This window comes from Dasypus novemcinctus, chromosome X, assembly GCF_030445035.2.
Source record: "Dasypus novemcinctus isolate mDasNov1 chromosome X, mDasNov1.1.hap2, whole genome shotgun sequence".
Taxonomy (NCBI): domain Eukaryota; kingdom Metazoa; phylum Chordata; class Mammalia; order Cingulata; family Dasypodidae; genus Dasypus; species Dasypus novemcinctus.
Window position 1 is genome coordinate 55,464,012 of NC_080704.1, and position 13,417 is coordinate 55,477,428.

The 13,417-nt window shown below is 53.0% G+C and overlaps 2 protein-coding genes and 1 pseudogene across 5 annotated transcripts in view; 1 reads left to right on the plus strand and 2 right to left on the minus strand.

Annotated features, from left to right (window-relative positions):
- Positions 1 to 13,417, minus strand: part of LOC101424284 (glutamine synthetase-like) — a 416,428-nt pseudogene that overhangs the window by 306,372 nt on the left and 96,639 nt on the right.
- On the plus strand, positions 966 to 11,230 carry ARAF (A-Raf proto-oncogene, serine/threonine kinase). Of its 3 annotated transcripts, none has more exons than XM_058291669.2 (16): positions 966 to 1,077; positions 2,374 to 2,528; positions 2,696 to 2,799; positions 3,529 to 3,631; positions 3,721 to 3,875; positions 3,991 to 4,089; positions 5,365 to 5,506; positions 5,608 to 5,635; positions 5,708 to 5,859; positions 5,961 to 6,163; positions 8,044 to 8,220; positions 8,331 to 8,377; positions 8,907 to 9,025; positions 9,243 to 9,374; positions 10,303 to 10,437; positions 10,629 to 11,230. In XM_058291669.2, exons 2-16 carry the CDS (start codon positions 2,433 to 2,435, stop codon positions 10,761 to 10,763), a joined length of 1,827 nt encoding a protein of 608 aa, XP_058147652.1. In that variant the 5' UTR covers positions 966 to 1,077; positions 2,374 to 2,432; the 3' UTR covers positions 10,764 to 11,230. The 3 variants fall into 3 exon arrangements, with proteins under 3 accessions (XP_058147652.1, XP_058147651.1, XP_058147653.1); XM_058291668.2 differs by having other exon boundaries at positions 968 to 1,077; positions 2,325 to 2,528; XM_058291670.2 differs by lacking the exon at positions 966 to 1,077 and adding an exon at positions 2,174 to 2,286.
- SYN1 (synapsin I) overlaps positions 11,226 to 13,417 on the minus strand; it is a 44,742-nt gene continuing 42,550 nt past the window's right edge. Inside the window, exon 13 of one of the 2 annotated variants that reach the window (XM_004472147.5) lies at positions 11,226 to 12,303. In XM_004472147.5, coding sequence (XP_004472204.1) covers positions 12,276 to 12,303 — 28 coding nt within the window. In that variant the 3' untranslated portion in view covers positions 11,226 to 12,275. Of the gene's footprint in view, positions 12,342 to 13,417 lie in introns of both variants that reach the window. The other variant, XM_004472146.5, reaches the window with a different exon arrangement.

A 13,417-nucleotide genomic window follows, 5' to 3' on the forward strand; every position in this document is an offset into this window, starting at 1 on the left:
CTACATATAGTTCATCCTAATTCACCTGGTAATTGGGTGTGGCCATCTATTGATTGCCTTTATCAAAAAAATAATAATAGAACGGCTCATATTTCCATGACGAGCAGGTAGTTAAAACTTGGATCCGGGCACCTAGGCTAAACTCCCATAAAGACTGGGAAGTAGGGCTGCTATCTTCCTTAGTATCTCAAAGAGATGGTTCTAAGGCCCTCAAGAAACACCCCCAAGTTGTAAAGAAGCGAAAAGTTTATTTAGCTTTTTAAAAGATTTACATACATTTCAAAGGGACAGAGAAAAAAACAAGTTTTTTGTAAAGGAAAATTCTAAGAACAGGGAAGGGGGGTCCCTTTCCCTTTTTGACACCAGCGAAAAATTTTTTTTTAAGATTTGTATTTACCCTGTTGATACTTCAGGTCCACACTTCCCTCCCCTCTTCACCTGGCAGTCGTCTTTCAAAATCTTCATCAACCCCTTTCCTCAAGGAAACCTCCCAGAATAGCAGGCCGCCCCTAAGAGGCTCAGTCCCCAAACCCCGGCCACACCCGAGACCCGCTTTTATCAAAGGCTCCTAGAGCTGGAAAACAGTGCAGTTCTTTTGGTCTGAGGCCGACCCATTTTAAAGACGGAAAAACTGAGACACAGGAAAACCCCAAACGGGTGCGTAAGGTTCCCAGTCATTGGCGTAAAAAGGGCGCTTAAGGACTCCCCATTCAGATTCCAGAAACCCCTAAGGTCAGTCCCAAGTGACAGTAAAAAACCTCTCTCCTTTATTCCGGCACGGAATGATTGGGGTTAAAGCCCTCAGCGCACAGGCTTTGCCCCGACTGCGCCTGCGCGAGTCTGGACGTGCGAATGTGCCCTAGACCCTGACGTTTCAGGCAGCGCCTCCTAATCCGGAACACGACCCACATTCCGCCGGTCCTGCCTTGACAGGCGTGACCCCAATCCAATAAGAATGGGGGGCTGAGTCCGGCCGAGCCAATAGTGACAGCCCGAGGGACGGTGGAGGCGGGCCCTGCGAGGAAGCAAGAAGACAGGCCCAAGATGGAGGCGGCGGCGGCCGTGGCGGCGTGACAGGTGAGGGCGGGCCCGACAAGACTAGGTCTCTAGAGCAGCCGCCGGGCACGAGCAGGGAGTCTGAACCAAAAACTTAGCTCCAGGATGGCTGCGCCTGGGCTCCGGCGCCCCCCGCCCGGAACTGGAGGAGTGGTTTGACCTGGGGCGAGACCATCGTGGACAGCGGGGGGGAGGGAGGTGAGAAAGACAGGACTAGGCGGCCGGTGATGGTTTCGCCCGCCGCAAGTGCCAGCGCGCCTGCGCAGAGCTGGGAGGTCTTAAGTAGGTGGACCGGGCTGCTGGATCCTGGGCTGTGGTGTGGTGTGTTCTGGGTGCCCTCTTAACCCTCCAGGGGTGTCCTATGACCCTTCCCTCCCAACTCCGAGTGGTGCGTGGAGACGTGGCTCCTTTCCCGATTCCGGATTTGACCAACCAGGAGAATATCTGAGGAGGATCCCCCGCTCTGCCTCCTTAACTCTCTCCAGCGCGTTTAGATTCCTTCCATCGTCCCCTTTCACTTCACACCAATAATTTGTCTGTGACACCTTCATTAATTGCAAGGGAGAATGTTGGAGATTCCACACCCCCCACCCCTCACGATACCTCCCACTTATTTCACCACAACAGTGTCTGATGATGTGCCATTATGCTCCTTTTCCTTTCCTTGACGATGGGGAGCAACCATTACTCCACCTCTCTTTAGCTCAGTGGTGCTCCCCATTAGCCACCTGTCTTCCCATTAAAGTCTCTAGTGACCCCTATTACATCTCACTTCAGCACAGTGTCTGATGATCCCATATGAACTCACCACCTAGTCTGGTGACTCCCATCACCCATCTAACCCAGGGTCTGTGATCCATCAACGTTAACTCCCCAGCCCTGAGGGGAGCCCCCTTTACCCTTGAAGAAAACTGCTGCAACCACCATTCCCCCCAAACCGAGGGCAGTGTCCTTTATTCCCCACTCCTCCCTCCACACAGTACCTGGTAATGCCACTAACAAGCCAGGATAGTGGTTCATTATGTACCTAACACCACCAGTGCAGGGTGTACTGACTTCCCCACCCATTCCTGGCACAGAGCCACAGTCTTGTGTACTCCTGTGCCCTCCAGGACAGTGTGCTCCTTCCACCCCATCCCCCACTCCCCCGGTGCAATGAATCTGAGACTTTGGCGCTCAAGAGTGATACAGGAGGGTATGAGCAGGGGAGGATCAACGTGGAGCCTGCAGGTTGAATTTTATTTTGTCCCCTGCTACTTTGCTTCCAGACTGCTGTTATTGGACCTCTGAATTCCTCCTCTGCCTGTCTTCTCCTAGGAGCCCCATGGCACCTGCCCAGCCCCACCTCAGCCCGTCTTGACAAAGTCCTAGGCTCCATGGAGCCGCCACGAGCCCCCCCTGCCAACGGGGCTGAGCCGTCCCGGGCAGTAGGTACCGTCAAAGTATACCTACCCAACAAGCAACGCACGGTGGTAAGTCCAATGGGCAAAACTGGCAGGGGTTGGGAATAGACCCAGTTGTAAGCCTGCGATCAGAAAGGTGACAAGGGGTGGGGCGAGGTCTTCATGGGGGGATGGGGAAGTCCGCAGGGGCCCCTTTTGAGTGCCGAGGGCCCCCGTCCATGCACACACATTTGCAGGTAACTGTCCGGGATGGCATGAGTGTCTACGACTCTCTAGACAAGGCCCTCAAGGTGCGGGGTCTCAATCAGGACTGCTGCGTGGTCTACCGACTCATCAAGGGGTAAGTGTGCCCCCCTACCCACCCACTGGGTGCTCAGCCCCCCCCCATCCTGTCTTCATAGTCATCTGACTCCTTCACGCTGCTGTGGAGTTTTCCATCAATCTTCCTTTAGCTTTCCATTAATGCGTCAGTTCATCCATCTTTTGTTTCATTATGTCAGTAGTTCTTTCACTGGTAAGCTGGACAGCTCGTTCCCTGCTTGGCCCCCACGTCCTTTCCATGCTCCATCACTTCCTCCTAGAGTGGAGCTAATTTGTTCTTGCACTGTTTCACTCATTCACCAGCTCCCTCCTTCCTCAGTTTCTCCACTCTCTGCTGAGTGGGGCCTTTGCTGACTTCCTGTTTCTTCCTCTCTTTAGCAGCTCCTTTTTATCCTCCACATTTTGCTTTTTATTTATTTGTTCATCAGACCTTGCCCAGCTCTTCTAATATTTAGTTGTCGGTTCACTGTCTCATTTGATCTAAACCTTGCGGTTAAGAACGTGGACTCTTCACACTCTCCTCCCACTCATTACCTTTGTGGCCTTGGGCAGGTCACTTTACCCCCCCTTCCTTCAGTTTCCCCGTTTGTAAAATGGGGACATGGATGGTAACCAGTTTCTCGGGCTGCTGTGATGAGAATTAAACCTGCCTGGTCGGATAGGCGGCTTAGAGGGCCTTCTGGGGAGTTCCCAGCCTCTCCAGGGCCCTGTCTACCCCCCCACTCATTTGCTACCATGCCCTCTGCAGGCGAAAGACGGTCACTGCCTGGGACACGGCCATTGCCCCCCTGGATGGTGAGGAGCTCATTGTTGAGGTCCTCGAAGATGTCCCACTGACCATGCACAATTTTGTGAGTGTAGGGTGGAGAGTGGGGACAGGCCGTGGGAGTGGAGGGGGCTCTTTGACCAAGCCTCAACCTCCCCTGCTCTGTGGCCCCAGGTACGGAAGACGTTCTTCAGCCTCGCGTTCTGTGACTTCTGTCTCAAGTTTTTGTTCCATGGCTTCCGCTGTCAAACCTGTGGCTACAAGTTCCACCAGCATTGCTCCTCCAAGGTCCCCACAGTCTGTGTCGACATGAGCACCAACCGCCGACAGTGAGCCCAGCCTGGGGTGGGTGGGTGGGTGGATGGGGAGGGCAGAGCCCCGACCACAAGGCCCTTATAGACAGCTGACTGATTTCCCTCCCTCTATACCCTTTTTGCCCTCAAGGTTCTACCATAGTGTCCAGGATTTGTCGGGAGTCTCCAGACAGCACGAGGCTCCCTCGAACCGCCCCCTGAATGAGCTGCTAACCCCCCAGGGTCCCAGGTAGGGATACGTTAGCTGAAGGGCTCCTGTCGGGAGAAAAAGATCTGGGGGCCCCCGTGGACCACAAATCATATTTTATTAATTTGTTTATGTGACAAACATTTATTGAGAACCTACAAGTGCAAGCGAAGTGATTAAGGAACCATGGGACCTTGGGCAAATCACCTGATCTCTCTGGGCCTCGGTTTTCTCATCTATCTGGGGCACAAAGTGATACTTTCTACCATATAGCGTTCTGGGAAGGATTAAATGAGTTAAGATATGTCCAGTGCTTATTACAGGTTCTGGCACAGAGTAAAGAATCAATTCTTATTGTTAATTTTAAATATATATAGCTATCTTACTACTTTGATAATTCTTCCAGCATAACCATGGTGCAGCCTTTTCATTTTGAAAACACATTATTTTGTCATTAATTACATCCTTTTCAGTTCCCTTTATGTGAAGTGTTGTAAAAACACAGTATTTATATATCAAATATAGTGTTGCTTTAATATCACGTTTATATACTATTTACATATCATGTATTTTATAATGTGCATATTTGAATGGTATATTTATATTATTGTATCATGTATTGTTACATAATCATTTGTATTTTTATAGAATATATAGCACTAAAGTCAGGGCATTATGTTGATTGTTCTTAATTATGGGTGTATGGATTAATTATGAGCATAAAGCAATATTTTTGTAACGTGTAACATATAATATGTATATTTTAAAACCTCATTTTAAAATAGATAATGTTACGTATCCTATAACAACACACACCATACTTGAATAACATATGTAATTACAGAATGTAATTATAAAATATTGTCTGTTCCCCTCCCCCCACTATCCACATTTCTCGCTGTCCCCCCTTTAGGTCTTTTTGGCACATGTCACCTCCTCAGAGAGGCCACTCCTGACACCCCCAGTGGCACTTTCTCTTCCCTTATTTTATCCTCTTATTGCGCTTATCCCCGTTGGACAGAGCAATTATTTCTTGGTTTGCTTTTTAATTTCTCCCTCCACCTCCTGGAACGTCAGCCCCACAAGGACAAGAACTTTTGTTTGTTTCATTCACAGTTTTAGCTCCAGCACTTAACACAGTGCCTGGCATACTGCAGGCACTCAATAAATGTTTACTGAACAAATGAATAAGAGTTAATAACCTTGGACGTTTCCTCAGTGTGCGCTAACTACATGTTTACCGCGGGGGAGGGGGCCTTGTTGGCTCTCCAATCGACTCAACAGTGATTTCACAGACCTCCCCCCCACCCCCGTCAGCTCCTGCACACAGCGCAGCGACCCTGAACGCTTCCCCTTCCCTGCCCCGGCCAATGCCCCTCTCCAGCGCATTCGTTCCACGTCCACCCCTAACGTCCATATGGTCAGCACCACCACCCCCGTGGACTCCAGCCTCATCCAGGTTGGTGCTGGCAGGGGGCAGCCGGGAGGCCACCGGGCAGGGGAGGCGAGCTCTTCCCGTCGGCATCCATGTCTCTCTGACCCCCGTCCCTCTTCTTCCAGCTTACTGGCCAGAGTTTCAGCACCGATGGTGAGCCACCCCCTGCCTGTACCCTGAGCCCCACCCCTGCCCCACTTCCCTCCGCTGACCTCCTCTCTACAGCCTCAGCTGCTGGCAGTAGAGGTGGTGGTGATGGAGCCCCCCGGGGGAGCCCCAGCCCGGCCAGTGTGTCTTCTGGGAGGAAGTCCCCACATTCCAAGTCACCGTCGGAGCAGCGGGAGCGGAAGTCCCTGGCTGATGACAAGAAGAAGGTGGTAAGCTCCGGGGGGAGCATTTTTGGGGGACACCACAGGAGGCGGGATGCCAGACGAGAGATGGGGACAGGCCCCTCAGATGCTGCCTGTCTGGCCCACAGAAGAACCTGGGGTACCGGGACTCGGGCTATTACTGGGAGGTGCCGCCCAGTGAGGTGCAGCTGCTGAAGAGGATTGGGACAGGCTCATTTGGCACCGTGTTTCGCGGGCGGTGGCATGGCGATGTGGCTGTGAAGGTGCTCAAGGTGGCCCAGCCCACTGCCGAGCAGGCCCAGGCCTTCAAGAACGAGATGCAGGTGCTCAGGTGAGCGCACAGGTGTGTGTGTGGCTAGGGAGGGGTGAGGGTGGCAGGGACAAGCCTTGGTGTAAGCCGGTATGGGAGGAGGCCACCTTCAGGGTGTTTTGTGGATCTTACCTGCGTTCGTGTGTCATTACAACCATAATCGTGAGTTGTGTGTCTCTCAAGGATGTCCCTTTCCCCCCTGGGAAGTATGTCTGTTTAGAGGACATCTGAGGATGTTGTTTGTGTTAGGACTGACGTTAATCAGCAGTTCTGGCCCCCCTCCCTGAAGGTGGGTCTTCTAACTTCCCTACTGTGAAAGGGGTTTAATTATAGGGTATGGTTAACGTTATTATGTACCCTTACTAACAGCATAACGTTAGTTAGCCGCATTGCCAGGAAGGCTTGCATGCTACCTTCCCCTCCACTCAGGCGATACCATTATTGTGAATATTGTGTTTTTTTTAGGTTGGCTCTAGGTGGTAATTCATTCTAATAATCTCGTCCTATGAAAGACAGTATTATTGTTAATTTAGTCTTCATTGAATCAATTATTATAGTCGCTGTAATTAACGTAGAATTAACACACTATTCATCCCTTCATGCTGGCCTTCTCTCCTTGCCGCCATAGCTTCTACCACTCCTGGGGATGCTAGCATGGACTTTTCCCATCTGTCAAATGGGTACAGTCATGCTACAGAGATTACGTTATCACTATTCCTTGCGCACGATTAATATTTATCCTCATCACAGGTGCCACGTTGGCACATAATGAATGCCCCCTTCTGTGGAATAGGTGTGATTTACGCATGCTGTTCATTTGCATTGTATTAGTATTTGAGCCCCGACCGTAGCACTACTAAGAATCCTCATGTGCTTTGCTGTCGTCTGACGTGGGCAGTGCAACAGCGCATCACTAATGTTATTTACATTTGCAGTCAATTGTTTCCAATTGCAGTCAGTCCTCCTATAAGGAATGAAGACGTTTCCATGAGGGAGACCCAGGTACCCAGCAGCAAAAACAGCAACCAGGAAGGACAGCGAAACACAGAGAGCTCTGACTGTGTGTCTGGCATGGTTCTGAGTACCTTACAGATTCACTCCTCCCAGCATCCCTACGAGGGGGCAAATAGACTATCACAGATTTACAATGTAAAGAAATGAGGCACAGAGAGGTTCTATGTCCTCCCTGAAGTTGCACAGGGAGTAACTGGTGAGGCCTGGATTTGAACACAGGCTATCCCTTGAGTTCAAACTCAGTAACTCAATGCTCTTTCCCTCTGAGCCTCGGACAGAGGTTGACAGGAAAAGCTATCACACGCCACCAATATTTTCACCTTCTATTTATGCTTATTATATTGCTCTATCAACGAAGAAGGTTAGTATTTCATGTTTTTGTCTATAGGATGGTCCCAGGCCCAGGTAATGGTCAGAGGCAGCTGCATGGCAGGTGGTTAGAGGAGCCTGTCAGCCATGATTTTTTGTTCTAGTTTAATTTTCACTTAAGATCTTTTAGGTCAAGTTTAAGCTTTTTTTTTTTTTTTCTAAAAGTTAAGTTTTGACAATCGAGACACAATTCTAATACTGGAGGAATTGGTGAGGACTTAGACCTTTCTTTGTACTGGGATTTCCTTTTGGGTGGCTTTTGCTAAATGCAACTTGGTCACACAATTTTTTTTTCACTGCCTAAAAAAAGAGGTGGGAACGGTAAGTGCTTTTGTCGGGGGACTGGTGAGGCAGCTGAGGACATAACCACCCCCAGCACAGAATCATAGCCTAGCCAGCTTGCACGTTTCACACCTTCATTGACTCTAGCAACCCTCTGGCCCAAAAGACAGAGTAAGAATGAATGCTCGAGGAAGGTCGGAACTCGCTGACCCTGACGCTGCCATCCCTGCCCACAGGAAGACACGTCATGTCAACATCTTGCTGTTCATGGGCTTCATGACGCGGCCGGGCTTTGCCATCATCACACAGTGGTGCGAGGGCTCCAGCCTCTACCACCACCTGCACGTGGCCGACACGCGCTTTGACATGGTCCAGCTCATCGATGTGGCCCGGCAGACGGCCCAGGGCATGGAGTGAGCCTCTGGGCCTGGGGAGGAGGGCGGCGGGGGAGGAGGGAACTGAGAGGAGGGGGAGGAGATGCGGTAGCCCCCAGCCAATTCACCGTCCGCCTCCACCCCCACAGCTACCTCCATGCCAAGAACATCATCCACCGAGACCTCAAGTCCAACAGTATCTCCCTGTCCCCGTGTCAGGGCTGGGGTGGGGGTGGGGGTGGGGGGTGTTGGGCAGGGAAAGGGCTGAGAGGGAGGGCTCTGGTGAGGGGCTTCATGGGGCTGTGCAGGGAGGAAGATGTGTTGCACAGCTCCTTGTCATGCATCAGAGCTGTGGCTGTTGCAGGGGCTTTAAGGAGTCACCAGTGTCGCTGGTTCAGGTACTGCCTTTGGAGACTCTGGTCAGGGCATGAGGTGCAGTAGTGGTGGAGGGCATTACAGGAAGGCTCCTGAGCGTGGTGGGTTCGGGTACCATCAGAGGAGCTTCCTGGTCAGCAGTCACGGGGGGTTCAAGTGTGGGGGGACTCTTGATGGAAACTCCCCACCTAAATCAAAATGGTAGATAATTTCCTCAGCATTGGGGGGTAGGCGGGGCTTCTGGTTTAGGTCAGAAGTATGGCGGGTATGGGAGTGCTAAGGGGAGCCTCCCGGGTGGGATGAGAGGCATGGCTGTTAGGAGTCCCCGTAGTGGCCCTTGACCCTGGCGGACATCTTCCTACACGAGGGGCTCACAGTGAAGATCGGCGACTTTGGCCTGGCCACAGTGAAGACACGGTGGAGTGGGGCCCAGCCCTTGGAGCAACCCTCGGGCTCTGTGCTGTGGATGGTGAGTTGGGCCAGGCCAGACAGGAGGCATAGATGGACATGAGCTCCTGGGGCTGGGACATGGGGTGGTGTGGGGACATGGATGCCTGTGCCAGGTGTGGATGTCACCCAGTATGGCTGGCTTAGAGCTGTACCCGGTGTTGCTGGTGGGATCTGGGACTGTGGGCCAGCCATCTGTTGACCCCACGGTCCCCCTGCTTGGTCTGGGTCTATCGAAGGCGGCTGAAGTGATCCGTATGCAGGACCCGAACCCCTACAGCTTCCAATCGGATGTCTATGCCTACGGGGTGGTGCTGTACGAGCTCATGACTGGCTTGTTGCCTTATAGCCACATTGGCAGCCGTGACCAGGTGAGCCCCATACCTTCCCCACAGTCCCCCAGGCGAGAGATCCCCTCAGGCCTCCGTACCTCAGATCCTTTCCTTTTCATACCACAAATGCCACACTTCTCCCAGAATCCTCTAGTCTCCAGATGCCTTTAAATCCTCTGAATCCCCAATGTCCTGAACCTCCTGAAACCCCTATACCCAGAATCTTCCTAGGCCTCCAAAACACCCAGAAGTCTTCTGGACCTCTAGACACCTATAGGCCTCTGGCCTGGGTGCTTAAAATCTCCTAAGGCCCCAAGGCCCAGAACCCCCATTCTCCCAGAAACAGAGTCCCTTTGTGCTTCTACATAGCCGTAATCATCCAGCCTGGGGTGTCCAGTAGGCCTCTGGTACCCATAATACCCTAAGCCTAAACTCCCACAGTTCTCCAGATTCAAAGCCCAGAATCTCCCTCTGCCTCAGAAACCCAGGATCCTGTAGGGTGCAGATGCCAACAGTCTTTGTGCTCTGAACACTCAAATCCTACAGGCCATAGCAGACCCATAGTCCTCTGGGTCCCAGATACCCACAAACCTGCAAGCTCCTAAGGGCTAGAATCCCTTTGTTCCCCCCGCCCCCAAGACCCAGAACCCCAGGTTTTCCTCCAGACTCATACTTTCCAGGCCCCTGAGTTCCCCATAATCCTCTAGGCCCCAAACATCCCAGAATCCTTCACTTCCCTAAACTTCAGTCCCTCTGTTTTGCAAGCAGAAAATCTTTCCAACTCCTCAGAGACCCAGAATCCTTGAATCCACCAGATACGCACAGTTCTTTGGGCCCTGATACACAGAATACCGGCTTCCCTAGAAAGGAGCCTCTCAAGTCCCTAGAGACCCAGAATCTCTTGGGACGAAGCTGGACCTTGGGATCACCCCATTCCTGCCTTCCCATTCCCCGCCCCCCCCCCCAGATTATCTTTATGGTGGGCCGTGGCTATCTGTCCCCGGACCTCAGCAAAATCTCCAGCAACTGCCCCAAGGCCATGCGGCGACTGCTGTCTGACTGCCTCAAGTTCCAGAGGGAGGAACGGCCCCTCTTCCCCCAGGTGGGCAGCACTGAATACCTTGGCATGGGGGGTGGGGTTCTGAGATGGAGGAAGACACAGATGTGGCTGGCTGTGCTCAAGGCTCATAGAGGTAACGTCATGCATGTGTGCTTTCCCTTATGAGTCTGGGGTCCGGGGTGTTGGGGTGACCCAGGGGTCTGGACGCCCCTCCTCACCTCACCTGCCCCCAGATCCTGGCCACCATTGAGCTGCTGCAGCGGTCACTCCCCAAGATCGAGCGGAGTGCTTCGGAACCTTCCTTGCACCGCACCCAGGCGGACGAGCTGCCGGCCTGCCTGCTCAGCGCCGCCCGCATCGTGCCTTAGGCCCTGCCCGCGGCCACCCGGTAGCCAATCTCAGCCTGGCTCGTCGAGGAGCCCCGCCCACCAACCAATCAATGTTCTGTCTGTCCTGATCCTGCCTCAGGACCCGCCACCACCACCATGCCTCCCCTGCCCCCACCTCCGGGGGGCAAGGGGGTCCCCATGTGCTTTACCAGTTTCCTCTGGAATTGGGAGACCTCCAAAGACTGAGGCCCTGCCTCCTCCATTATTTGGGTTCCTCTTGGTTTCCGGGGATACTTCTAAATTTGGGGAGCTCCTTCATCTGCAATGGCTGGGATTTATGGCAGAGATTCCACTCAGAACCTCTCTGGAATTTGTGCCTGATGTGCCTTCCACTGGATTTGGGGGCCCCTAGCACCCCATGTGGATTTTGGGGGCCCCCCCTTTGTGTCTCCTCTCCCATTCAAGGAGTTCCCTCTTTCTTCACCAAGAAGCACAGAATTCTGCTAGGCCTTTGCTTGTTTATTTTGCTTCCCGACTCTTCTCTTGGGGTTCAGAGCCGCTGAGGGGTGGAGGGGTGGGGGGTGTTTCAGTCCAGGCAGGGAGTGGAGGTTGTGGGGAGGTGCGCACCACACAAACAGCTTCACTGCACGCGTCACCACAGGCGGCACGAGGAACGAGGACCACATATGCCAAGCACGGCACAAGAGGAGGCCACGTCAGTCACAGACACAGACGTCACAGCAAAGGTGGGGAAGTGGGGGACCACTGGCCTTCCGTGTGCAAAGGATTCTGGGAGGGTGGGTGGAGTTTGCATATTTCAAGACAGCTGTCAGAGGCAGGAGATTGGGTAGGGGTGGTCCCTGGGGAAACTGAGGGGTCCTAGAAATGGGAGGAGCCCCCAAGGTGTTGAATGGGGTTGAGGGAGGGTGAAGAAATCCTCATGGGGCTAGGTGATGGTCTTTGAAGATGTGGATCTCCAGAGAGAGAGATCCGTGGAAAGGGGTTCGAAAGTAGGAGTTTCTTAAGGAGTTGGACATTTTTTATGGGAAACAAGGTGTGCTTAAGAGATTTGGGACCAGAAGTAGGGTTTTCTAGGAATTCCAGGGCTCCAGGAAGAGATCAGTGGTGTTAGGACCAGAAATAGGTTGCCTGGTATTTGGGAGCTTTCAGGAAAGAAAACTGCACTCTGGGGGGATCGGGAGTGGAGGTCTTCAGGAACAAGGAAGTTCTAAAATCGAGAAGGAGAGATCAAGGTGACCCAGGGTAGGGATTTTAAAGGACTGGGACTTTGCCGATGTGAGACTTGGATTTAGGACCAGGAGTGCGGTTTCTCAAAGGGATTTGGAGATCTCAAGGAATGGGAGATGGAATCTTGGAGAACCAGGAGAGCAGTTCTCAAGGGATTTGGAGGTTCCAAAAGTGACAGATTCAGGGCCCAGAGAAGAGTTGCCCAGGGATTTAGGGGCTCTCAGGGTGGGGTGTCAGTCGGAGAAGAGGCTGGCGAAAGACTTCCTCAGGCTGCGGATGGTCTCAGCTTTCACCTCGTCCTGGCTAAGGCTGGGCCTGGGCGGGGCTGGCTCTGGAAGGTTGAAGGCATTGGTCAGAGACTGGGATTTGCTAGAGAGAGACAAGGTGGAGGCATGGGAGGAAGGGGGTGGAGAGGAAGGGGAGGAAGGGGAGAGAAACACAACGTGTTACCCCAGGCCCGGCCCCAGCCCTGCCCCTCTGATCCTGGGGCTGTGCCTGTGACCTTCCCACCCAGCCCCACGGGCCTGGACCCTGAAGGATTCACAAGACTGGACTCAGATGGAATGGGTGGAGCCTTGGGCCAAGGAGGTAGAATCTGAGACAGGCTGGGAGGACTTGGACCTGGGGTCACGGAGTCCAGGAAGAGCTTTGGGCTGAACCTTTGAATTCTAGGCTTGACTGGGAGGAATTTCATATCAAGGGGAAGTAAGCCCCGAGAATTCCAGTCTAAGGGTGAGGAATGTCTAGGACAGGGTGGGAGGAACCTTGGACCAAGGAAATGGAATTCTGGACAGGCCGAGGAATGTCTAGGACAGGGTGGGAGGAGCCTTGGACCAAGGAAATGGAATTCTGGACAGGCCGGTGGCCCCGCTAGGAGCAGTTGGGTGGGGCCGGGGGGACTTGAGCAGAGGAGGAGGAATTGAATTCATCAAAAGAGGCAGAGGAAGGACGTGATGATTTAGGAGGAGACTGAGGTGGGAGCAGTAGGATTTGGGGGTGAAGCAGAAAGGAGCCTATCCTGCTGGGAAAGGCCTGAGATCAACTGGGAAGAGACTGAAGTGATACGGGAGGACAATGATTGGGGCCGAGAGGAGTCTGAGCCTGGGCAAGAGGAGAGTGGGTTTGGCAGGGAAGACCCTGAGATGGCTGAGAGGAATGCGATGGGCAGAGGTACTGGAGGCGGGTCAGCAAGTGCCTGGGACGGCTGAGAGGAGCTGGATGAGGTGATTGTCCCAGGGCCTTTCGAGAGGAATGTGAACGAAAATGGAGTTTCTTTGGGAACTTGGGGACTAACTCCTTGGGATGGAGGGAAAAGGGTCTGGGATGGAGGTGAGGAGTCTGATGGACCAGGAGGAGCAGTAAGTTTGCGAGAGGGGTTGCGAGAGGAGCCAACCCCCGGTTGGAGAGGGAGTTCTCTTGGACACCCCCCATAGGACCTCGGTCTG